General features: G+C 47.1%; 1 protein-coding gene across 2 annotated transcripts in view; it reads right to left on the bottom strand.

Annotated features, from left to right (window-relative positions):
- Window positions 1-24,805, bottom strand: part of PRKCB (protein kinase C beta) — a 310,014-nt gene that overhangs the window by 125,847 nt on the left and 159,362 nt on the right. For both annotated transcript variants that reach the window (XM_061209992.1, XM_061209991.1), the window contains exons 4-5: window positions 18,257-18,368; window positions 15,400-15,528 (exon numbers count right to left, since the gene is read on the bottom strand). In XM_061209992.1, the coding sequence (XP_061065975.1) occupies window positions 15,400-15,528; window positions 18,257-18,368 (241 nt within the window). The remainder of the gene's footprint in view (window positions 1-15,399; window positions 15,529-18,256; window positions 18,369-24,805) is intronic.

Here is a 24,805-nt window from a genome sequence, read left to right as displayed (position 1 = left end):
AGCTCTGGCACTTACTAGCTGTGTGGCCTTAGCCAAGTCACTTAACCTTTCTTGAGCTTCAATTTCCTCCTCTATAGAATGGAGAAAATATTAGTCTCTGTCTCACAGGAATTAAATGATGTACTGCATGTGAAAGTGCTTGGTACAATGCCTGGTACCTATTACAAAACAGAAAGTCAAGAGGTACTTCTTATAACTGAGGAAACAAGAAATGGAGCTGTAAATATACAATCGGCCGTCTGTATTTCCAGACACAGGGGTGGGGGAGGGGAGCCGACTATAAGGGATGTGAGCATCGGTGGACTTTGGCATCCACCAGGCATCCTGGAACCAATCTCCACAAATACCAAGGAACGATTAAAACTACTAGAGCCACAGTACATTCTTGGAATCCATTATTGTGGCTCAAATTCCTTACAAGGGATTACAAAGACTTCAGCAGCTGCCTTCACATTACCTCTGTCTTCCTCTCCTGCTCTCCTCCCCTTGGCTCACTCCACTCAGACTCGGGAGCCTCCTTGCTGCTTCCTCAACCTTGTTGAACATGCTAATGCCACAGGGCCTTTGCCCTGACTGTTCCTCTGCCTGGAATGCTCTTCCTCCAGGGAGCTGCATGACTCCCTCCTTCATCTTCAAAAGTCTTTATCCAAATGTCCGCATCTCAGTGACACTTTCCCTGCCACCATTATCTAAATTTGCAAGTCCTGTCCCCTCGCCCATACTCCCAATCCTCCTTTTCTGCTTTATATTTCTCCTAACACTTACCATCTGACATACTGTATATTCTACTTCTTTACCTACTTAATTGTCTGTCACACACACTACAACAGAGGTCCAAACGCAGCCTGCAGGCCAAATCCAACCCATCACCTGTTTTTGTAAGAAAGTTTTAGTAGAACACAGCCACGCCCATTCATTTACATATGGTCTGTGGTCACTTTCATGCTACAATGGCAATGCTGAGTAGCTGTGACAGCAACCATATGGCTCCAAAGTCTATCTGGTCCTTAACAGGGAAAGCCTGTGGAGCCTTGAACTAGAGTACAAGCTCCACGAGGGCAGGGTTGTCTTGTTCTCAGGCAAATCTCAGTGAGCAGTCAGTGCCTGACACCTACAGGATGCTCAATAATATGACCCTTCTGCTGAATGAGAGAACCAGAAGTGGCAGTATACCTGTGCTGCAGGTATGTGGGGGAGGGCACCAGAGGGATGGTGTCAGCGAGCTCAGTCCCACTCAGGAAGTTGGAGCCATGAAGCAGTGAAGTGAAATAGTGACAGAGTATGTCATTAAAACATAGAGCTCAAGTACAAGAAGAAAGAATTTCAAATGGTGTCCTCCAAGGCAGTGGTGCTCAGAGCGTGGTCCCCTGGAGGGATGATACATCGGCATCCCCTGGGAACTTGCTAGAATTCAAATTCTCAGGTGTACCCCAGATCTGCTGAAGCAGAATCCCTGGGGTAGGACACTCTGTGGGTGATTCTGGTCTCAGAAGCACCACTCTAAAGAGAGGAACTGGGGGTGGAGGAGGGGACGCTGCTTTCCATCAGAGGCTCTTCAATGCACACGGGGTTTTTTTAACTCTCTACCTAAACGAGTTTGATAATACCATTAAATAAAAAGTTTTAAATGTATTAATCACAGTTTTTTACTTTCTGTGTTTCTGATGCTTTGACATCTGGGGCCTTGCTGACCCCAGAAAGACTGCCCTTCCCAAGGCTAGCCAATTCCTAGAGATAATAAAATCAGCTGCAAGGGTACCTTTCAGAAGCAAAGCAGCCAATCCAGAGCCCATGCCTCCAACCATCTCCTTTATGGAGCTCTTACACTCCAGGCCACTATTCCCCTGCACTAATCACACCAGGGCCAGACAACTAGAGACAGCCCCTTCTCTCTAGAACTCGCTGAAATTATTCAAACTAGCCACTCCTAAGCCTGCTTAACCTGCCTCACCCTTTCCTTCCCATGGAAACCACAAGAAGGGCCCCTCCCACTCCCTCTGCCTCCTGACTGACCGTGGTGTTTCCCCAGGTGGCCCTGTGTGGTGTGGCATTCCCTCCTGGGAACTAGAAGTAATAAACTATCAACATCTTTTCACTGGCCACCTTCTCCTGATCCACTGGCCTCACCATGCCTGAATAAGACCTACATTTTAAAACAAAAAAATAAACAAATGTGGGGGAGGGGTGGGGAAATGGCACTGACCTGATACAAAGAACAGCGTCAGGGAAGTGACATCCAGAAGACACTGGAACAGAGCGAGAGGTTACGAAAAGCTCTCAACACAGCCCTAGAGCAAAGGGCCAGATCCAACAAGACGAAATGCATCCAGCCCAACCTCAAGTCTGAAAAAAAACCAAAAACTGCACAAGGACATAGGAAACATAGGCTAGCAGCACCTGGTGGAGTTGGCGTTAAGAGGTTTAACTGAATGTAAACCTAAAATAAATCAACAGTGTGATGGGGCTGGCCTTACCCCAAACCCCCCAAAACAATAATGTCGTCTAAGGATGCAGAAGGAGATGCAGAATGATGTGGTCCAGAAGAGTGTTGTTCAAATGGTGGGTCATGACACATCTGTCAGTGGTTAATGAAATCAACTGAGAGTCAAGACCATTTTTCTTAAAGGGTTTATTAAAGGAACGAGAATAGAACAGAACAGGAGAGAGGCTGTAGAAGAGATGATACTATATCCAAGTGCACCGCTAGCATAAGTACGGGTGAGTATTATTTCATGATGGTTTGGTATCAGTTGTGAGTGTGCATGCCTGTGTTCGTGGTGGGTAAAACCTATCTCTCGTAGCGAGCTGCCGTCGGAAAAGTATGAAACCGCTGATCTAGAATGAGGAAGGGGACAATCCCTCTCTCCTCTGCCACCCCTGGAGGGTTCTCTCTCACTCAGGTCATGCTTGATAAGGACGCTACTCTAATTAGAGCACCGTCTGCGAGGAGTTCTGGATCTGTGTTGGTGAGGGGACACACAGCTCTGTCATGTGGTGTTTGAAATTGTGGTTTGTGGGTTAGGGATTAGATAGCAAATGGCTGAAGGAGTTGGGGCAGCTTCACCTGGGAACTGAAGGATTCTGGGGCCCCCAAGAACTGTCTTCAAATGAGTAAGAAGCTGTCGGCACACCTGTACTGGGTGACCCAAGAGATGATACTAGTAGAAGCTTCACGAGGTTAATTAATATACCCTTTGGTAGCCCGACGTGCCTGGCTTACTGGATTCCCTACCAACTGCACCCTGCCTGCCTGGACCACTCACTGCTCTTCCTCTGATCTCCCAGCACACCGTTCCCATCTCGAGCATCTCCAAGCTTGCGTAAGGTCAAATTCCTCCAGTAAATCCCTTGTTCCATTGTCTGCCTGGTGACTCTGATTCTCTGAATGATACGGGAGGCTTGCAAGGCCCAGCATCCATCCAGGTGGGAAGTTGGTTTTCCCATGAAGACCTGTTCCTCCCAGAAGCTCAAACCACCTTGTATCCTGATGTTTCCCTGTGTAACCTGAACACCTTTTCATTTTTAAGTGAAAACGCTTTCTCAAGATACTGTTGTGAACTTTATTCTATCCCTCTCCCTCTCACCTTCTGGATGCCCTCAGTTCCACCAGCTTGAGCACCCAGGGAGGCAGGATGGGGTAGAGGTTAGGCGCACAGGCTCTGGCATCAGCTCGGCTTTGAACCGTAGATCTGCCACTTCATGACTGTGCAACTTTAAATGAATTACTTAACCTCTCCAAGCTGCAGCTTCTTCACCTGAACAATGGGGGTGAAACCTCAAAGGTTGGAGGTGAGCACGACATGCGATGCTTCCCTTAAAGCACCTGGCACACAGTAAGTGCTTAGTACATGCTGGCTGCATATATAACCGGAACAGTGTCTTAAAGTGGCAGGCTTAGCAACCAGGTCCTCTGAACTCCTCAGCTGGGCAGGCACCCCCCCTCTCAGGCCATTTCAGTGGAGCCAAATGCCTCACTTCCTTATCAAAGAGTCAGCTTAAGTGTTGTAAGTTTTCCAGGACATATGGTACCCAGGAGGGTAGTAACAAGAGAGGAAACAACAGCTGACATTTATTAGGGGTGCCTCTGACCCCTCTCTCTGCCTGCCCATTACAGTCTCCAAGAAGCCGGACTTCTCACCCAAGAAACCATGTCCTGAAAACATGCCACTTTGGGAGGAAATAAAAAGCTCACTAAACAGGAAACTCCAAATTTGCCAAATCCAGCAAAAATCAGCCAGGGAACTTGGAAAGGGTTGGGTAAACCACGCCGACCAGACTAGCGGTAAATACATACGGCGCCCCGAGTATGTTCCAGGTGGTGTTCTAAACGCTTGCACACACAGCCTGTGGGATTCCCACAGCCACATGGCTCTGAGGTGGGTACTTTCACCACCTTCACCTTGTGTTCCTGAGCCATCCAGGTATTCCTTACCTTCCAAGCAGGAAGGGAGAGTCCCTGGCCCTACCACAGTGAGGTCTGAAGAGAAGGCCTTCCCCATTGGTCCGCCTCTCACAACCTAGGAACTCAGCCAGCCTCTTGGGCAGGTCGTGGCCGATGAAGCCAGCCTTTCTGCAAACAGGCAGGCTGACCTGAAGAACTGGTATCATCATCAGCCTCATAGCCCAGCAAATACTGGCTCGAACGCTCCTGGAGGAGAAAAATGGGCAAGCGGGGGGTACTGGGAAAACGGAGCCCTGGGAAGCAACGTCTCCATCAGCGCAAGGCAGCCGGGCCCTGCACCCACTTCCTCCTCGGTGGCCCGGGGAGAATCACTCTAACAGCGGGAGCTGTGCTTGTGCGGTCCGCGGCACGGCCGGACACAGGAAGTGTTTCAGAAAAGGGAGTGGTGTTACCCCCACCCCCAAGGAGGGACAGAGGTGGGAGAGATGGTGTTCAAGAGCCTCACGCTCTGGAACCGACATGGGTTCACGTCCCAGCTCCACCCCTTTGGAGCTGTGGCACTTGAGCAAGTCATAAACCTCCCTCTGTGTGCCTCACCTGTAAAATGGAGATGATATTAGTAACTCTCTCACAGGGCTATTGATAGGATTACATGAGAACACTGGGAAAGTGCTAGCCCTCGGCCTTATTTTATTTCCTTCATAACCTTTATCACATAAAGAAGGATTGTGTTTGCTCAGTGGTTGTCTCCCATCATCAGAAAGAACACAGATGTTCATTGCAGCTCTATTTACAATAGCCAGGACATGGAAACAACCTAAGCGTCCATCAACAGATGAATGGATAAAGAAGATGTGGCACATATATACAATGGAATATTACTCAGCCATAAAAAGAAACGAAAGTGAGTTATTTGTAGTGAGGTGGATGGACCTAGAGTCTGTCATACAGAGTGAAGTAAGTCAGAAAGAGAAAAACAAATACCGTATGCTAACACATATATATGGAATCTAAGAAAAAAAAAAAAAAAGGTCATGAAGAACCTAGGGGCAAGACGGGAATAAAGACACAGACCTACTAGAGAATGGACTTGAGGATATGGGGAGGGGGAAGGGTAAGCTGGGATGAAGTGAGAGAGTGGCATGGACATATATACACTACCAAATGTAAAATAGCTAGCTAGTGGGAAGCAGCCTCATAGCACAGGGAGATCAGCTCTGTGCTTTGTGACCACCTAGAGGGGTGGGATAGGGAGGGTGGGAGGGAGGGAGACGCAAGAGGGAAGAGATATGGGAACATATGTATATGTATAACTGATTCACTTTGTCATAAAGCAGAAACTAACACCCCATTGTAAAGCAATTATACTCCAATAAAGATGTTAAAAAAAAAAAAAAAGAAAGAAAGAACACAGGACACAAGAGCAGGCGCGGTCTTGTTCGTGATGGTAAGGTGCCCGGCACACAGGACGCACCTGACGAGTGTTTGCTGAAGAAGTAGGGGAAGCAGGATTCGAACCCAGGCCTGACCCCAAAGCCCTTGCACAAGCTCTGGGATCCTAGACTATATTGGCCTGTAGATTGGACTACATTGTACAGACTTGCCTCAAGCCAGTGACAAGGGCAGGTGGAGCTACTGACGGAAAAAGCGAGGTATGCCTTCTCCCCCTGCGGCAGGAGACAAAGGCACAGCAGAGAAGGGCTCTGGTCATTTTACACGAGCCGGGGCTCCGAGCTGCGTGAGGACCATTTCAGGGCATGCGGGGAGGTTCAGGCGGTCGACAAAAGGGGATTCTGGCCCCTGAGATACTAACACCAAAGCTTCAGGACAGTCGAAATGTCATGGCCAAGGTGGGCTGGGAGGCACACACCAACCTCCCAGCCTCCACCTGTGGCCGTCCCTGCAGAAGCAGAGCACAGTAAAGCCTGCCATCTAGTGGCCGAGGCGCATCCCGTTTCACTGAGATTGTCCGCCAGCAAGGGGTATGGGATTTTAAAGCGCACACAGAGAGAGACCTTCAAGACGGCAGAGGAGTGAGACGTGGAGATCACCTTCCTCCCCACAAACACATCAGAAATACATCTACACGTGGAACAACTCCTACAGAACACCTACTGAACGCTGACAGAAGACCTCAGACCTCCCAAAAGGCAAGAAACTCCCCACACACCCAATTAGACTCACCGTTTTCAACAACTGCATAATACCTCATAAAATGGATATTAGCCCAATTAGGCTGGTTCCAATTCTTTGCCACTGCAAAGAAAACATCAATAAACATGCTTGTTCTGGATGTTATTTCCTTCGATGCTAGTGATTTATTTGAATAGGATAGATTCCCAAAAGGGAAATTTGAGAGTCAAAGTGTGTATATGTATATATATTTTAATAGATATTGTCGGACCACTTCCCCCAAAGGCGGTAACAAGTCACAGCCCTGCAGGTCCTGGCAGGGCCCGCACCAGTGCCATTCAGCAGGCATTTAGGAACCATGACCGCGTACCCAGCACATCCCGAGGTTTGGGTGCCTCAGACAGCGGTCTGGGTTTGACAGTTCTCACAAGACTTAAACACTCAGGGAACAAGAGAAGGAACACTGGGTAGAAAGACTTTAGCTCCCTCCATCTTCTCAAGTCAACTCCACCTCCTTCAGTGTCCAGACACCAACTACCACCTACCAAGTCAAAAGGCTTCCCATGAAGGGTGGGCAGGGGATTCTTGCCCTGGCCTCAGCGGTGTGCAGACAACTATCTATAATGTATTGAGAAAGATGGTTAACTTCCATAGGTAGAGATAGGATTTAACTCAACTTCATTACAAAAACACTAAAGAGAAGCAAAGTAACATGGGTGTCTTGCTAAGTTTGTTTTAAGGGAATGTGCTCTCCAGTGAGTACACAATGAAGTGGTTTGCACAGATCTATTTTACTGCATTACAATTTACACCCCCCCCCAAATTTAACAACTATCAAGTGTAATATAATCTAAAAGATCTTAGGTCCCTGGCGCCCTAATTCCCAGAGTCCGCAGGGGTGGGGGGCATGCATGTCGGCATACACGGGGATTGCTCTCAGCTTTCACCAGATCCTCAATGGCAGCTGTGACATCAAAAAAAGAGGGTGAACGTGATAGGGGATAGGGTTACACATCTATCAAAACTTAGCCATTGTACACTGAAGATGTGTGCATTTCACTGTATGTAAATTTTACCTCACAAGTTTAAAGAAATTGTAAATACGTTTTGAATTCTTGTTGATGATGTGCAGGCTGAAGTGTTTAGGGGGAACTGAATTGATGTCTTCAATCTACTTTGAAACGTGTCAAAAATAAGACAAACTGATAGATGGAGAGGGAGATGGATGGACACGTGATTAAGCAAATGTTAATGGCAGGATCTAGGTGGCGGATAAATGATTGTTCACTGCAAAATTCTTTCCACTTTGCTGTATGCTGGACATTTTTCATAATAAAATGTTGGGGGGAAAATACTAATCAGTAGTATAATAAAGGAGTGGGGAATCCACAAGAACTGGGTCCTATCCCCACTCCAGGATGTGTGGCCTTGAGAAGTGATTCCTTTTTCTGGGCCCCCGTGACTCACCTGTTTAATGCAGGGAGAAGGGGATAACTGTTGCTGTGACACCTTCCATTACGGACAATGATGGTGTTGTGGTTTCACTTTGTTCTGCAAGATCTGGGCATCTCTTGAAAGAGATTCTTATATATAAAATAGTTAACTAATAAGGACCTATTGTAGAGCACAGAGACTACTCAATACTCTGTAACGACCTACATAAGAAAAGAATCTAAAAAAGTAGATATATGTATATGCATAACTGATTCACTTTGCTGTACAGCAGAAACTAACACAACATTGTAAATCAACTATACTCCAATTTAAAAAATTAAAAAAAAAAAAAGATTTTGGGGGGAAGAATGGCTTTGAAGGCAAAGGCTGCCCCCTAGTGGACCCTAGTGGCCTAGCTTGTGATTTTTTTTTTTTTTAATTGAAGTATAGTTGATTATCTTTTTGAATTATAGTTTTGTCCTGATATATACCCAGGAGTGGGATTGCTGGATAGCTTGTGGTCATTTTATATCCCTGCAATTGATGCATGGCTGGGTAGTATTTTGAGATACTAATCCGTCTGGGTTTTTCTTCATTACATTTCCTTTCTCCTCCTTCCTTCCCTTTCCCCTTAAATCAGAGAGCTAGCTCGGTGAAGGATGTGACAGGAAAAAAGCAGAAATAGCCTTCAGGTCATTCTGGCTCTGTGTCCCAAATTCCCAAACCTCTGAGGTTTTAAAGAGGAAATGGACAGAGTGTCTGAAAAACACTCGAAGGGCAGTGAATGTAACCTGACAAGAAGGAAATTCTCCATGGCAAACAAAAGGAAGAAAAATGAGAAAAAATTCCAAGAGTCCTAGGGAGTTGCCAAGACCCTAGGTTGTGATGTTTGTCCAGGAAAAGAGATTTGTCTTGCCCCCTATTGTACCCCAATGGTCTAGAACATGCCTGACAAACAATGGAAACTCAATACATATTGTTGAATGAATAAGTGAATGATTGGCAGAGGAAGTGAATAGATTCCAGAGGAGCTTATAACTAGAACGTAGGGAAGGGAAGTCACACTCAACAGCTAACAGCCTCCCCCATCCCCTGCCATTTTTCCAGCCTCCAGGCTTTTGTGCACCATATTCCCTCTGCCTGGAATGCAGCATCATGGTGAGACTGAGGGCCATCGAGCTGAACTGCCTGGGCTTAGATATGAGACTCACCACTTACTGTGCAATTCTGGGAAAGTTAGTTAACCGGCTCTGTGCCTCAGTTTCCTCACAGGTAAAATGGGGATAATAATAATACCTACGACAGGGGATTGTTCTGAAGATTAATGAGTTGATCTGTGTAAAGCTCCTGGCATGTAATAAGAACTCAATAAACAGAGCTGATATTATTTTTCTTATTTACCCTGACACAAAGCTTGCTCCACCCAGATAACTCCTATACGTCTTACAGACTCAACTCAGCCATGGCTTCCTTCAGGAAGCTTCAGGTGCCCCTCTGAGGGCTCCCATGGTACCATCACACCATCCGCCACATTGCAATATAATTATCTATGTCTATCTCTCCCACTAAGCTGTGAGCTCCCCGAGGGCGAAGATGAGATCTCATTTGTCAATGGATACAACCTGGTAGTCAGGCCCTTCCTGAATGAATGAATGAATGAATGAATGAATGAATGAATGAATATCTGTGCTTACTGAGCCCATCTCACCTTCCTACCTATAACGTGCCACCTTTCTCACACTGTAAACACCTAAACACCAAACTACCCCCACCTCCCACCTCATCCCTCAGGTACACCATACCCAGGCCTGCCCTCTGCTCTTCTGGTCTTGTCCTGCCATATTGGTTATGGAAGGAAGATACCCAAGTAGAAGGGCCCTCGTTGGTTTCCTTGAACTCTTCCCCACTTGTTAGGGTCTCCGTGATGGGCAGAACCTTTTCTACCTTGAAACAGTTCTTTACATAACAAGAGGGGCTTCTTTGAGCCTTCAACATCAGTTTCCTTTCTCCTAAGAATGCTTTTAAAGCTTCTTTTGGAATCTAGTGTACAGGTGGATGCGATCCTCGACCTTTCCCAATAGCCTGTCAAGGATTTATGTTCCTCTGGTGCTCTTCTTCTTTTGATGTGTGGATGTCGGATCTTGGGAAGGATTTAAATACAAAGTATTGGGAGTTCCTAAGTCTTTCTGGGAGACGCTTCAGTCTGAGAAGGTTGTGTACAACATAATACATTGTAAGAACACTGAATGGGTGTCCCAAAGAGAAACATCCAAAACGTTGCTCCTCTGCTTTTTTTAAGAACAGCCCCAATTTTTGTGAGATAAAACTATGGATATGGTTAAGGATTTGCAGACTGCTGCAATGTAGATGGAAATGTGAATAACGGGATATTAGTTGCTATGTTAATAGGGAGATACTGAATTGAAAAGGGGTATTTTATGTATAAGGACATGGGCTTCATAACCTCCAGGAGCATTTTACAACTTTGATCAGGGTTTCTGATTGTACTGCCTCCCCTCCATGGTAACACAGGGCATCATGATGTCCACATGATTTCCTGTGATTCTACAAGTCCCACTGTTCTGTGTCTTTTCTACATTATCCAGGGAATGAGGGTAGTTATGGCTCCAAAGGGTGAGTCCCAGTCCCAGTAATACTTGCTGTTTACCTTGGACCTGGTCCTTCGGATTTTCTTCGTGGTCTCCTTCTTTTAAGGATGATGGTGTGAATTGGATTATCTGCTGAACGTTAGCTCCTCACTTTAGAAGGCACTAATTTGGGGATCACCTGTGAAGTTCTGGTATCCATCAGGATCCTCTAGTGGTATCTCCTTCACACATATATCCACTGATTCCACAAATATTTAGTGATGTCATCACACTAGGTGCTGGGATACAATGGTGAGTCAAGACAGAGACACAGCCCCGCTCTCACGGAGTTTAAAGCCCAGAGGGAGATGCAGACAGTAATCAACCCAACATAAAACCACAATTGACACAAGTTCAAGTTCAGGATACCATGAATGTCTACAATAAAGGGAGGTCCAAGGAAGCGTCCTTGATTGTAAGAATGAGCTGAGACCTACAGGAAAAGTAAGAGTAAACTGCTGGAAGAAGACAAAAAGGCAAACACTCCAGATGGAGGGGAGAGAGTATGCAGATGTCCTATGGTGGGTGGCAGCCTGGAGGGCATGAAGGATTAAAGAAAAGCAAGGAGACAGAGAATAGATAATGAGATTACCATGTTACAGTTAGTCTGCCCTCAGGGCAATGAGAAACCAGTGATGAGCTTTTTAAAGAAAGAGAACTGACTGGATTTCCCTTCTGAGTTTGACCTGCAAGATCCCTGACAGCAGATATAAAGCCAGGATTTCAGGAGCCAGAGGAGATGAGGAAACCTTCAGATCTTTCAGAAGCACCTGTAGCCTGGTGCCTCTGGAGATGGTGGGATTTCAAAGAGCATGTGACATTCAGGAGTCCTGGGCTGGTGAGTGGCAAGTACCAACACTGGATGTGCCTCTACGGTCTGAATGAAGCGGGGCGATTCAACACCACAGGTAATGTTTGGCCTCACACTGCTGGGAAGGGCTCTCTTCTCTCTGATTTGTCTGGCTGAGATCAAGGAGGAGCGCCTGGAGTCCCAACAATGAAACCAGAAGGATGCTTGGGAGATCAGAGGTATACCCAGGAGACGCAGACCCTGCCAGCTCCCCTCCACTCAGGCCAAGGCACCCAGCTCCTGGCTACCGTGAGTGTCGGCTGTTAATGGCTCACAGTTGCTCCATGTCCAGATAGCTGCCCTCAGTCTCACAGAAGCCATGGATTCTGGGAGGTACCGTCCCACTTCCAATCCCAGGAGCCTGGAGCAAAGACTGACTGTCTTAGCCAGCCCAGGCTGCGGAAATAAAATACCGCAGACTGGGTTACTTAAACTACAGATGTTTATTTCTCAAAACTCTGGAGGCAGGAAGTCCAATATCAAGGTGCAGGCCAATTCGGTTGCTGGTGAGAGCCCTCTTCCTGGCTTGCAGGTGGCCACCTTCTTGCTGTGCCCTCACGTGGCCATAAAGCCACCAAGCCCATCATAAGAACCCCATCTTCATCTAACTCTAATTATCCCCCAAAGGCCCCATCCCCAAACACCATTTCATTGGGTTAGGGCTTCCACATGTGAATTTTAAGGGGACACAATTCAGCCCATAGCAGTGTCTGACCCTAACAGAACAGCCCTCTTGCCTCGAGGAGGGACTGACCCTGTGCTATAATCTGTGGCCCAGGACTCCATGGGATCCAGCGAAAGCTGGTCTTCAATGGAGACCACACTCTCACTCAGCTTTTCCCTGCTCTATCCTCACTCCTCATCTCATGAGCAGCCCCAGTAAATCACTTGAGCAAAAATCTCCATCTCGGCTCTGTGTTTAGAGAACTGCAGTCAAAGCATCAGGTTCTTCTATCATCAATCAATCAATGATCCCGCACCAGGTACTGACCGTGCCTGGCACGGTGAGGAGGCAATAGCAGGGCACAGTGACCTGCAGACAGGAGGCCCAGGTGCTCATCCCTGCTCTGCACGAGACATCAGGCAAGTCGTCCAACCTCACCGAGTCTTAGTTTCCCCTTCTGTATGCTGGCAACACCACTGTCTCCATTGGATGACCCAGTATCAAAGCACTTGGAAAACCACGAAGTGCTATTAGTATATTGGTAGCTATTCAGTTAGTGCTAGCAGAGCCCTGAGCACGCAGGGATTCTGTCCTTAACTTTAAGGGAGTCCTAACTTTTCTTCCTTCCCCTTGTTATGGGTTGAATTGTATCCCCCTAAAAGATGTGTTCAAGTCCTAATCCCAATACATATGAATGTGACCTTGTTTGGAGATAAGGTCTTTGCAGATGTAACCAAGTCAAGATGAGGTCATACTAGATTAGGGTGGCCCTAATCCAATGCCTGGAGTCCTTAGAAGAAGAGGAAATTTGGAGACACACAGGGAAGAATGCCATGTGATGATGGAAGCAGAGATTGGAGTGATGCGGCTACAAGCCAAGGAGCCCCAAAGATTGACGCCAACTACCAGAAACTAAGAGAGAGGCATGGAACTGACTTTCCCTCAGAGCCCTCCTGAAGGAACCAACCTTGCCGGCACTTTGATTTCAGACTGCTAGCCTCCAGCATCCAGAACTGTGACTGAATAAAATATCTGTTGTTTGAAGCCACCCAGTTTGTGGTACTTTGTTACAGTAGCTCTAGGAAACAAATATACCACACCCCTCATTGGGATTGCCTGAAAATCATCAGCTTGTGATCAAGATATAAGACAGCGTATCTGTGATTAAGGGGGAAGACTTTGACCTCGAATTGGAAGAGATGTTGTACTGTACCACGTGAAACAAAGTGCCCAAGAAACACACATAAGAGGTAATGCAGCTAAACCACAGAGGGAATAAATAAGGTATGGGAGCAGAGTTAGTGCAGGGAACTAAACCAAAAAGTAACCTAGTATATCACAATAGTGAACAGACCTAGGCGATGCCGTGTGTGACTCTCTAAGCCTGTTTTCTGATAGGTAGAACGATAATACTACCTAGCTCATTAGAGTTACTGAAAATTTTTAAACAAGATATTGCCTATAAGTGCTTTGCAGAGTGATTAACACACTTAAAAACTCAAATGTTAGCCACTGTTGTATGATGATGATGATTACAAACGGTGTGAGCTCTCAGAAGTACAACTTCTCTGAGCCTCAGTATCTTCATTCATAAAACAAGTATAATAGATATTTCACAAGGCTGTTTTCAGGATTGAAAGAGGTAACATGTAAGTCTTTTCTGTTTAATTGAAATATTACTGCCATATAGCACTGTGTAAGTTTAAGGTGTAGGGATGTGTTGATTTGATACATTTGTATATTGCAATATGATTACATCCCTGGCATTAGCTAACACCTCTATCACCTCACATAATTATTTCTTTTTTGTGGTGGGAACAATGGATGGACCTTGAGAGCATTATGCTGTGGCTTGGTTTTGAGCACTGCGCATTCGATGGGTTCCTTGAAGGTTGGCTGGCCCTAGTAACATCTGAGCCAGTGTAGTTCCTACAGAATAACAGTAGAGAGCAGCAAGGTCTCATTTTTGCCCCTCTAGCCCAGGAAGTTTAGACAGTGTGGGAAACCAGCTTTCCGTGAGGCCTTTCCTCCTGAGGGGACCCTCAAGCATTTCACTGGGAAGAAGTCAGGTCAGCCATTGCCTTCCCTTCAGAGGAAAAAACAACCCAACAGAATACACGTTCCATAAGAGCCCACTGGGTATCATGAACCTCAGTTTAAAACAGGGATTATATTTTACAGGGCTATCTTTCAACTTTTATGTGGTGTAGGCTCAGTGCTTCAGAGCTGCTGAACCATTCCAGGGCCTCAGACCAATTTTTGCAAAATCAATCCCTTCTATGATCAATTTCCTAAGCTATCAAGTCATAAAACCTTGTTTAAATTAACAAACTGTAAATTCTAAGAAGTTTGACACAAGCCTCTGGGGGAAGCTTGTGTCAAAGTTTTAGTCCCATTCTGGGGGACTTCCCTGGCAGTCCAGTGATTGATACTCCATGCTTCCAATGCAGGGGGTGAGGGTTTGGTCCCTGGTCAGGGAACTAGGATCCCACATGCCGCACGGCGCGGCCAAAACATATATAAAAAATAAAATAATAATAATAATAAAATAAGATAAATTTTAAAAAACAAAGTTTTTTTAACAAAGTTAAACAAAGTTTTAGTCCCATTCTGGTCCAGTTCAGTGCTGCGTTTACCGTAGCTTTATGGCTGAGTAGTTACCCACCCAGCACAGCCAGATTTCCATTTTGTTTGAGCTGCACATGTCAGAGCCAAGCATTTTGTGAATGCTCCATTAGGAGGGACAGACACCAGGCTGCACGTCTCATAAGAGGCTGTATTATCCCTCTTTCTTATTACTATGAAGTATTTCAGAAGCGCGAAAAGTACGGAGAATAACAGAACAGGGACCAGTGAGGCCGCCGTCAGGTTTAAGAAAGAAATACTTCAAATACATGGAAAGCCCCCAGGGGCGCACAGTGCCATAAAATTAAGGTGTTCAGCATTTTGTCTACTCTACTGGCTCCTTTGAGGTCTTCGAGAAAAGTAATGTACTGCTGGTGCCCCAACTCTAAGCTCCAGCGCACCAGAGGTGCTGAGAGCTTCGCCCTGCGGGGATGCATTCTCTAAGGATGCCTACAGCGGGGATGGGCTGTAATGGGGGGCGGCGGCGGCGGGGGGAGGGGGTAGAAGAGGAAGGCAGTGTCACCGCACCTCTCGCTCCGCCCCTGCACCGCCCATCCCTCCACCAACCTCCCCTCCCCTAACTCAGCGGTCCAGCCAGGTCCGAACCTAGCGGAACCGGAGCGGGAGCCCCAGCGCCACCTACCGACAACGATAAGGACCTCCCTCTCGATGTGGGCCTGGATGTAGATGCGGCCGCGGCGCTCCGTGTGGTCTGTGCCGCAGAGGCTGGGGACGTTCATCACGCAGCGCTTGTGGACGTTCATCATGCAGGCTGCGGGGACAGAGGGAGGGTGCGCAGCTCAGGCTGGTCCAGGCTGGACCCCTCCTGCTCCCCTCCTTCCCTCCGAAGCTGGCGGAGACCAGCCGGCCGTGCCCGCCCTGCCCGGGTCTCCTCAGAAGGGCTTCTCCAACTCTCCCCCGACCCCGACCCCTCACCCCAGGCCCTGATGGACAAAGGAGGAGGAACATGTCCGTCCTCCCGAAAGGCTGAGGCACCTCGCGCAGCCCCGACGGCTCTGAAGCCAGAGGCACCAAGCTCAGCGGCACGGGCAGCAGGTAACGCAGCGAGAGAAGCTGCGGGTGTGGCGGGACCTGACCCGCCAGGCAGCGCAGTGTCCCCACCCAGGAGCAGCCACGCAGGGTGCATGCTCCAAATTGCCGAGATTGCCCCATTTTTCAAGATTAAGCAGGAATCCTGACTTGTATGTGACATCTCCCGATTTTTAAATATTGACGGCCCATAGGTTGGTTTCCGTGGAAAGAGTCTGAGAATGGGAGTTGTGAGCGAGCAGGTTTACGGCAAGGGCTCCTGGGCGGGAGGAGCTCGCCCACGAGGAGGCCCGAGGCTGACAGTAAGGGGAGCTCTGGACCTCCAGTGACCCTTCAGAGTTGTCCCAAACGGATGCAAGAGGACCAGGCCTCTGCACCCGGGCACCTGCCATGAACCACCCCCTGGGAGGGGCATCATCTTGGGACCTGAGCAGAGCCCGCACAGTATCCACCGAAACTAACTGCAAGAAAAAGAATCAGACGCAGGGTAAGACGAATGGAATAGGTCTGAATCGGACCTTTATGTCTCCTGTGTGATACGATAAATACAGGCTCCCTTCCCACACTCCTGCAGTACATCTGTGCTTCTTTCAGTGGGTGGTTGGTTTCCCCTAAGTCCCATGGCTGCTCCAGGGAGGTGTGCCTGGAGTCCAGTGTTCTCTAGGGGACCCTCGTTCCAGTTTGAGAAGCCAGGAGGAGAGGCTAGATCACCCCATGGCGCCTGCATTTCAGGAGATTCCCCGGGGAACTGGGGGCACGGCATCCCCAGGGGCAGGGGGTGCTGAGGACACCCCTTCTCAGCCCGCCCAAGCTCCAGGAGGCAGCAGGCAGATTACAAAACTGGAAATGAATTGTGGGGAGAGAAGGATGGTGGGGAGGAAGGGAGAGCCCCCTGGAACCTGAGTGCCCACGTTCAGGGCTCTGCGTCAGCCCAAGCTGCCTCCCACCCACCCCTCTCTGTCCTTGAGGCCCACCTGGGGCCCCACGTGCGCTAAGAGGAATCAGTGTCCCCCAAGCAGAAGGCACCTGCACCACTCTCTCCCTGCCTCTGTTATGTGTCTACCTGGGAGCCCCCATTCACCACGCATGTCTCTGTGGCTCTTGCCCTGTTTCTGTTTCTGTCTGTCTCTCGGTACCCATATCGGTGTACGTCTCTTTCCTGGTCTCTGCTCCTCTGCTTCAGCATGTGTCTCTCGCTGCCTCGTCTGCATCTATGAATAGGTCTGTTTCATGCTCTGTGCCTGTGTCACGTCTCTTTGTCTCCATCTCTTTCTGTGTCTCTCCATGTGTGTGTTTCTGCCTGTCTCTGCTCTCTCTCCATCTCGGTATCTCTGCGGGAGCCTGACTGAGTGCATCTCTCTCTGTGTCACTTCCAATCATTGTGTCTGTTGGTCCGTCTGTCTGTCCCTCCTGCTTGAGTCTCTCTCTAGCTGGGCCCCTCTGTAGCCTCACCCATCGCTCCCTACACTGGGGCACACGTGTCATCTGCCCCCTGAATCCGTCCCTGTCTGTGCTTGTGTGTTTCTGTCTCTTGCTCCCTTCCTCCCCATCCACACCCATACTCCTCTCTGTCACTCTCTGCCCCTGAGAGTTTCTCTCTCTGTCCTCTGGGCCTCAGGACCCCTGTGACAGGGACAGTCTGGCCTCATGACTGCTCAGCCTGCTGGGGTCAACAGGCCTCTGGGAGCCACCAGCACTGAGCCCCACATCTCCACCCCGTCCCCTTTGCAGCTGCAGCTCTCAAAGCCTGCTGGCTCCCCCACCCCTCGGGCCATTCAGTCCTTCACTTAATAAAGAGAAGTCCTGCCCCCTCCTGCCTCTTCCCACCCCAGCCTGGTCAGAGAATCACATGCCCACCCCACTTCTAGCATAAACTGTAGGTGCTGAAGGGAGGCAGATTTCCTCTCTGCAGAGAAAGGCATCAGCCCCGCATATCGGTGCTGGCAACAGCTGTGTGCGTGGCTGCAGGAATGGTCCCGATTTGTCCACGCCTCCCTGTGTCCATACCTGTGGACTGTCCCCTCCCACACGGACTGTGAACCTTGCCATGTGACTTGCTTTGATCAGTGGGACTTGCCCTCTTAAAGCACTTGGGACCTCCGTGTGAGCAAGCCCAGGCTAGCCTGCTCAGGACGAAAGACACGTGGTCCCCCAACCCCCGTCATCCCCATCATCCAGGTGACAGCCAGCCATCCTTGCGGACAGGTGGGTGAGGCCCTCCAGGCCCAGACAGCCCCTCACCCAACCTGCTAACCCACCACATAGGCATGAGTAAGCCCAGCCCAGACCCAAAGGACAGCCTTGCAGAATCATGAGCTACATAAATGGTTATTGTTACTCAGCAACAAACAAGTGGTACCCAGCCCACCCAGGACTTGGGAGAATGTTCTGTGTAGACCATGAGGAAGCAGCCCAGTCAGCAGGGGCTGCCAGAGAGCAAATGTACTTACTGTCACATTTCATCCCCTGGTGGATGAGTCCATACAGCAGTGACCCACAGTGGTCACAAAACGTGGGGCTGGAGTATGTGTGGATCTTGAACTTGTGTTTGCTTCGGGGGTCCTAAGGTCAAAAGAAACAAACAAAAGAGGCTGGCATCAGTGTGGCATGCCACGGTTTCACACTGCACTGAGCATCACTGGAGAACTCCTAGAGAAGTGAACTTGGCCCCCAGCATTCATCATACTTGTTGGGACCATCACTGGAGCTCTGTGCCCAAACGTGGTGCTTGATAAGTAATCATTGAATGAATGAATGACTAAGACAACTGATGGCTCCCATCCTGCTCCAGCACACTCACTGTGCCTGCAAGTCCTCCATCTGGGAACCCAACCTACTGACTCTTGTCTGCAGCAAGGACTCCACAGATGGCAAACAAAACACCAGACAGATCAGGTAAACAGGTCCCCTTGCTCCTACCTCTCTCTCCTTTATCAGCCAAGCAACTTCTGGATGATCTAAAACCCAAGTCTGTGCATGAAACCTCCCCAGTAGGACCTCATCATCTACGGGACAGAGTTCAAAGTCCAATGAATAGTCTACAGGTTGTGGCAGAGACTACTAGTTTTCCACCAATACCCATTCTTCCTTTCAATAACAGAACCCTTGAGTCTTAGCAGAGACCGTGGCTGCCCAACTATAGACCACATTTCCCAGTCTCCCTTGCAGCTTGGTGTGTCCATGTGATTGAGTTCTGGCCAACGGGATGTACGTGTTTCAGTCATTCCTTTAAAAGGAAGGTGTACGCCTCCAGGGCCCCTTTTTCCCTTCCCATTGTCTGGAAGATGGTGAGAAGTGGAAGTGACCACCTTGGACACAAACTTGGACCCACCAGCCCTGGACTTTGTACTTTTGGACAGACATCTGAGAGAAAACCTACCTTCTGTCTTGTTCAAGTCACTATATTTGGGGGCTATTTGTTACAGCAGCTTACACCATTCCTTAACTAACTAACATGCCCTTCCTAACCTGGCAATGTAGTGCAGTAGTTAAAGGTCCAGACTTTGGAGCATAAACTGCCTGGGCTCTTCTTTGATGCATAATTTGGGGCAAGTTATTTAATTTCTTTGTGCTTCATTTTCCTTGTCTGTATGATGGAGAGAATGATATAAGCTATACGACCATTGGGAAGAATAAATGAATTAACCTATGTAGAGATCTTAGGACAGCCTGGCACACAGTAAGCAGTATAAGCTTTTGCATTATTATTACTAGATCCCCCATGTGATCCCAACTATGCCCCCAAACACACACTATGTTTTCAGTACACAGGACTTGCTCATACTCCCAAATATGCCATGCCCTTCATGACTCTCTGGCTCTGCATGATGCCTTTCTCCTTCAAGAGCTACTCTAACCAAAAAATTCCTTCTTCTCTTTCCCATCCCAACCTGAAAGTTGCTTTCTCTATGAAAGAGAAAAGTTAAAATCATGGGCCCTAGGTTCCAACCCAGGGCTGATCTGATGTTCTAGCCTTTGCTATATGCTACCCATCTCCTAATTCATTCATTCATTCATTCATCCATTCACATTTATTTATTGATGCAGGTGCCTTTTATAAACATATTCTAATAGAGACAGAAAATGAACAAGTAAGCAAATAAATTGACAGAATAAGTAGAAATTATTTATGCGCTATTAAAATGATGAGCATTTCTCCTTAGGAAACTGTTATTTAAAAAATTTAAAAATAATCCTTGTACCTTCCAGAATGGCTAAAATTTTAGAAAATTGATACTGACAATACCAAGTGCTGATGTGGAGAGAACACTATTGGAACTCTCCTACAATGCTGGGGAGAATGCAAAATGGTAGCACCTCTTTGGAAAACAGTGTGGCAGTTTCTTACAAACATACCCTTATAACATATGACCCAGTAGTCCCACTCCTAGATGTGAAATGAATACATCTATCCACAGAAAAACTTGAAAGTTTATAGCTACTTTACTTATAATAGCCAAAGTCTGGAAACAACCAAAGTATTCAACATTCAACGTGTGAATGGATAAACAAAGTGTGGTATGTCCACACAACGGAATACTTCTCAGCAGTAAGAAAGAATGAACTACTGATACAGGTAACATTCATGAATCTCAAAGCATTAGGGTAAGATAAAGCTGTCAAACACATGCTGTTTGATTCTGTTTAAATCAAAGGCTACACGCTATATGATTCCATTTAAATGACATTCTAGAAAAGGCAAAACTATGGGGACAGAAAACAGATCAGTGGTTAAGAAAGATTGGGGGTGGAAAGGGCATTGACAACAATGGGACAGCATGTGGGAACTTTTATGGGGTGACTGGAATGTGCTATATATCAACTGCGGTGAATTTTACTATATGTAAAGAAAGTGAATTTTGCTGCTTGAAAACTCTGTCTCAACAAGCCTGCCTAAAATCCCATCCATCCCTGAAGACTTCTGTTGGCCTGCATCTTCTTAATGAGCTACAAAGTTTCTTTCATGACATTCCAAGCCTCTGCGGTCAGGCAGATGAAGTGTTGGCCCTTGCACAGCTCTGAACGGCCAAGTTTTAGAGGCTGGGTCAGCTCTGCTCTGGCCGTGGGACACTGCAGGGCTCCCAGGATGCAGAAGGACCCCAGGAGCCACTTGTCCTGCTCAAGGATTGAGGTGCTACAATTTTTTTTTTTTTTACAATTTTTTTACAATTTTTTTCCTAGTAACAATTTTTTGGAAATCAAAAAGGGAAACTAAAGGCTCCCAGTTGATGGCTTAACCAGCCATGTTTCCATTCTTAGGCAATGGGACGCAGAAATACCTCTGGTTCCTGGAAATAGTCCCAGTGCTCTGTGCCATAAGACACTTCCCTGGCCTTTGAGAATTCACCTTAAAGTTGAGAAATGAGTGTCTCAAATCTGCCTAAAAAGAAACACCTGTTCACCACTGGTATTGGCCTGAAGGGGGAACTCAAGGCTTCTCTCACTCCCCTACTCAGCCTCAAAGGAGGAGAACCTATCTGGTTGGTCAGATTCCAAGACACTGATTGGCCCAGCCTGGTGGGTGGAGCCTGCACAGGCTTTAAAAGCTGCACCACCATCTTTCTCTTTCTCTCCCTCTCCCAGGAAGCTGCTGGGTGGCCGTGGCCTCACCCTAAGAATGTTGGGCATGAATAGTCTGGACCAGCTCCACTCCAAGACCTAGGACAAGTTCTCTCTCTCCTCTTGGTTTTGTATTTCCTTCTGGGTTCCCTGATATGTTAACCTATAGGAGCCAAGAATTAGTTTTGAGTATGTTTTAAATGTCCTTAGGCCTACCTAATATAGAAAAAAGGAGTCCCCGAGGGCCTCATGAGCTCTACTTCGAGATTTGAAGCAAAACCCCAACTAACAATAAAGTTGCTCTTTGCTGGCTTTGCACTTTCCTCCATGGATAAATCTTAGTGAGGAATCTCAGGGAGAAGGATTCAAGCATTTCTGACCACATACTATTGAAACGAGCAGGACCCTGTGGGGCTCCTGGGCACGGGAGCCTTTCTGTTCAGCCTCCATGACCTTCCCTGAGTTCCAAAGGGCAGGTTCAAACAGTTGCCAATCAGGGTAGAGAGGGGATGCAGAGACAAGGGAGGAGCAGTCAAGAAACAGTAGTGCAGGAGGGACAGTCAAGATGGCAGTATGGGAAGACGAGGAGTTGGCTTCTCCCCACTAGGGTGCCTGCCGGCTGCTGGTGGGGAACTCTGACACCCAAGGAGATGGGAGGAACCCCATAGTGAACCGGTAGGATGTAGGGGGACTGAGGGGGGAGGAGAAGTGGAGGCCAGAGAGGATCGGCGCCCCTGAGGCTGGGGAGATCAGGAGAGGCAGGTGGGAGGGACGCTCCAAGAAGAGCAGGAGAGGAGCAGAGGGCGACTGCCCCGCCCACTCGGGCCCGAGGAGCCTGCTGAGCTCCCAGGCCCATCCCCCACCCTCCAAAGCCCCCTCCAGGCCACGTGGGTCCTTGGGGGCATAGGAGGGAGGCCGGGGAGATCAGGAGAGGCAGCCGGGAGGGGCACTCTGGGAGGAGCGGGAGAGGAGAGGAGGGCGTCTGCCCCACCCACTCGAGCCCAGGAAGCCTGCTGGGCTCCCAGGTGAGGTCCCCCGCCCCCTGAAACCAGGGGTAGGAGGCACGCCTGGGCCCCTTCTGTTCCTTGAGCCTAAGCCCCACCCCCCACAGCCCCCAGGGCCTTTCCCAGCCCTGTGGGTCCTGAGCATAGGCCCCGCCCACCACCCAAACCTCGCCCTTGCTTAGGTCCCACTCTCCACAGCCAAGGCCTTTCCCCCCCCCCTTTATTTTCTTTTCCCTCCTCCTCTTTTTTACTATTGTGGTACTGATGTACCTTTCAGTTGTTGATTCATCTATATTTTTATTTTTCTATTCTTTCTAACATATCTGTTAGTTTCCTAGTCTAATTTTATTTTTTACTTTGTTAGTGTTCTTTTTTTCTTTTTTTTCTTTTTTTTTTTTGCCACCCCATGCAGCTTGTGGGATCTTGGTTCATGAGCCCAGGGTCGGGCTGAAGCTCCTGCGGTGGGAGCTCCGAGTCCAAACCACAGGACTAACAGAGAACCTTAGACCCCAGGGAATATTCATTGGAGTGAGATGTCACAGAGTTCCTCATCTCAGCACCAAGACCCAGCTCTACCCAATAGCCTACAAACTCCAGTGTTGGAAGCCTCAGGCCAAACAACCAGTAAGACAGGAACAGAATCCCATTCATTAAAAAAAACAAAAAAAGAGACAGCAAAAAAATATGTCACAGATGAAGGAGCAAGGTAAAAACCTACAAAACCAAATAAATGAAGAGGAAATAGGCAATCTACCTGAAAAAGAATTCAGAGTAATGATAGTAAAGATGATCCAGAATCTCAGAAATAGAATGGAGGCATGGAATGAGAAAATACAAGAAATGCTTAACAAACATCTAGAAGAACTAAAGAACAGAGATGAACAACACAATAACTGAAATGAAAAATAAAAATACACTAGAAGGAATCAATAACTGAGGCAGAAGAATGAATAAGTGAGCTGGAAGACAAAATGGTGGAATAACTGCTAAGGAGTGGAATAAAGAAAAAAGAATGAAAAGAATTGAAGACAATCTCAGAGACCTCTGGGACAACACTAAATGCAGCAACATTCAAATTATAGGGGTCACAGAAGAAGAAGAGAAAAAGAAAGGTTCTGAGAAAATATTTGAAGAGATTATAGTTGAAAACTTCCCTAACATGGAAAAAGAAATAGTTACCCAAGTCCAGGAAGCACAGAGAGTCCCATACAGGATAAACCTTAGGAAAAACAAACCAAGACACATATTAAAATAACCAAAATTAAATTCAAAGAAAAAATACTAAAAGCAGCAAGGGAAAAACAAAAAATAACATACAAAGGAATCCCCATAAGGTTATCAGCTGATTTTTCAGCAGAAACTCTGCAAGCCAGAAGGGGGTGGCAGGATATACTTAAAGTCATGAAAGAGAAAAACCTACAACCAAGATTACTCTACCCAGCAAGGATCTCATTCAGATTTGATGGAGAAGTCAAAAGCTTTTCAGACAAGCAAAAGCTAAGAGAATTCAGCACCACCAAACCAGCTTTACAACAAATGCTAAAGAAACTTCTCTAAGCAGGAAACACATGAGAAGAAAAAGACCCACAAAAACAAACTCAAAACAACTAAGAAAATGGTAATAGGAACATACATATCGATAATAACCTTGAATGTAAATGGATTAAATGACCCAACCAAAAGACACAGACTGGCTGAATGGATACAAAAACAAGACCCATATATATGCTGTCTACAAGAGACCCATTTCAGACCTAGGGACACATACAGACTGAAAGTGAGAGGATGGAAAAAGATATTCCATGCAAATGGAAATCAAAAGAAAGCTGAAGTAGCAATACTCGCATCAGATAAAATAGACTTTAAAATAAAGACTGTTAAAAGAGATGAGGGACACTACATAATGATCAAAGGATCAATCCAAGAAGAATATAACAATTATAAATGCTTATGCACTCAGCATAGGAGTACCTCAATACATAAGGCAAATGATAATAACCATGAAAGGAGAAATCAACAGTAACACAATAATAGTAGGGGACTTTAACACCCCACTTACACCAATGGACAGATCATCCAAACAGAAAATAAATAACGAAACACAACCTTTAAATGACACAATAGACCAGATAGATCTAATTCATATTTATAGAACATTCCACCCAAAAGTGGCAGAATACACTTTCTCCTCAAGTGCACACAGAACAGTCTCCAGGATAGATCACATCTTGGGTCACAAATCAAGCCTCTGAAAATTTTAGAAAATTGAAATCATATCAAGCATCTTTTCTGACCACAGCGTTATGAGACTGGAAATCAATTACAGCAAAAAAACTGTAAAAAACACAAATACATGGAGGCTAAACAGTGCACTACTAAATAAGCAAGAGATCACTGAAGAAATCAAAGAAGAAATTAAAAAATACATAGAAAAAA

This window comes from Eubalaena glacialis, chromosome 13 (assembly GCF_028564815.1).
Source record: "Eubalaena glacialis isolate mEubGla1 chromosome 13, mEubGla1.1.hap2.+ XY, whole genome shotgun sequence".
Taxonomy (NCBI): Eukaryota; Metazoa; Chordata; class Mammalia; order Artiodactyla; family Balaenidae; genus Eubalaena; species Eubalaena glacialis.
The sequence above is the reverse complement of the archived record's forward strand: the minus strand, read 5'-3'. Positions and strand labels throughout refer to the sequence as shown.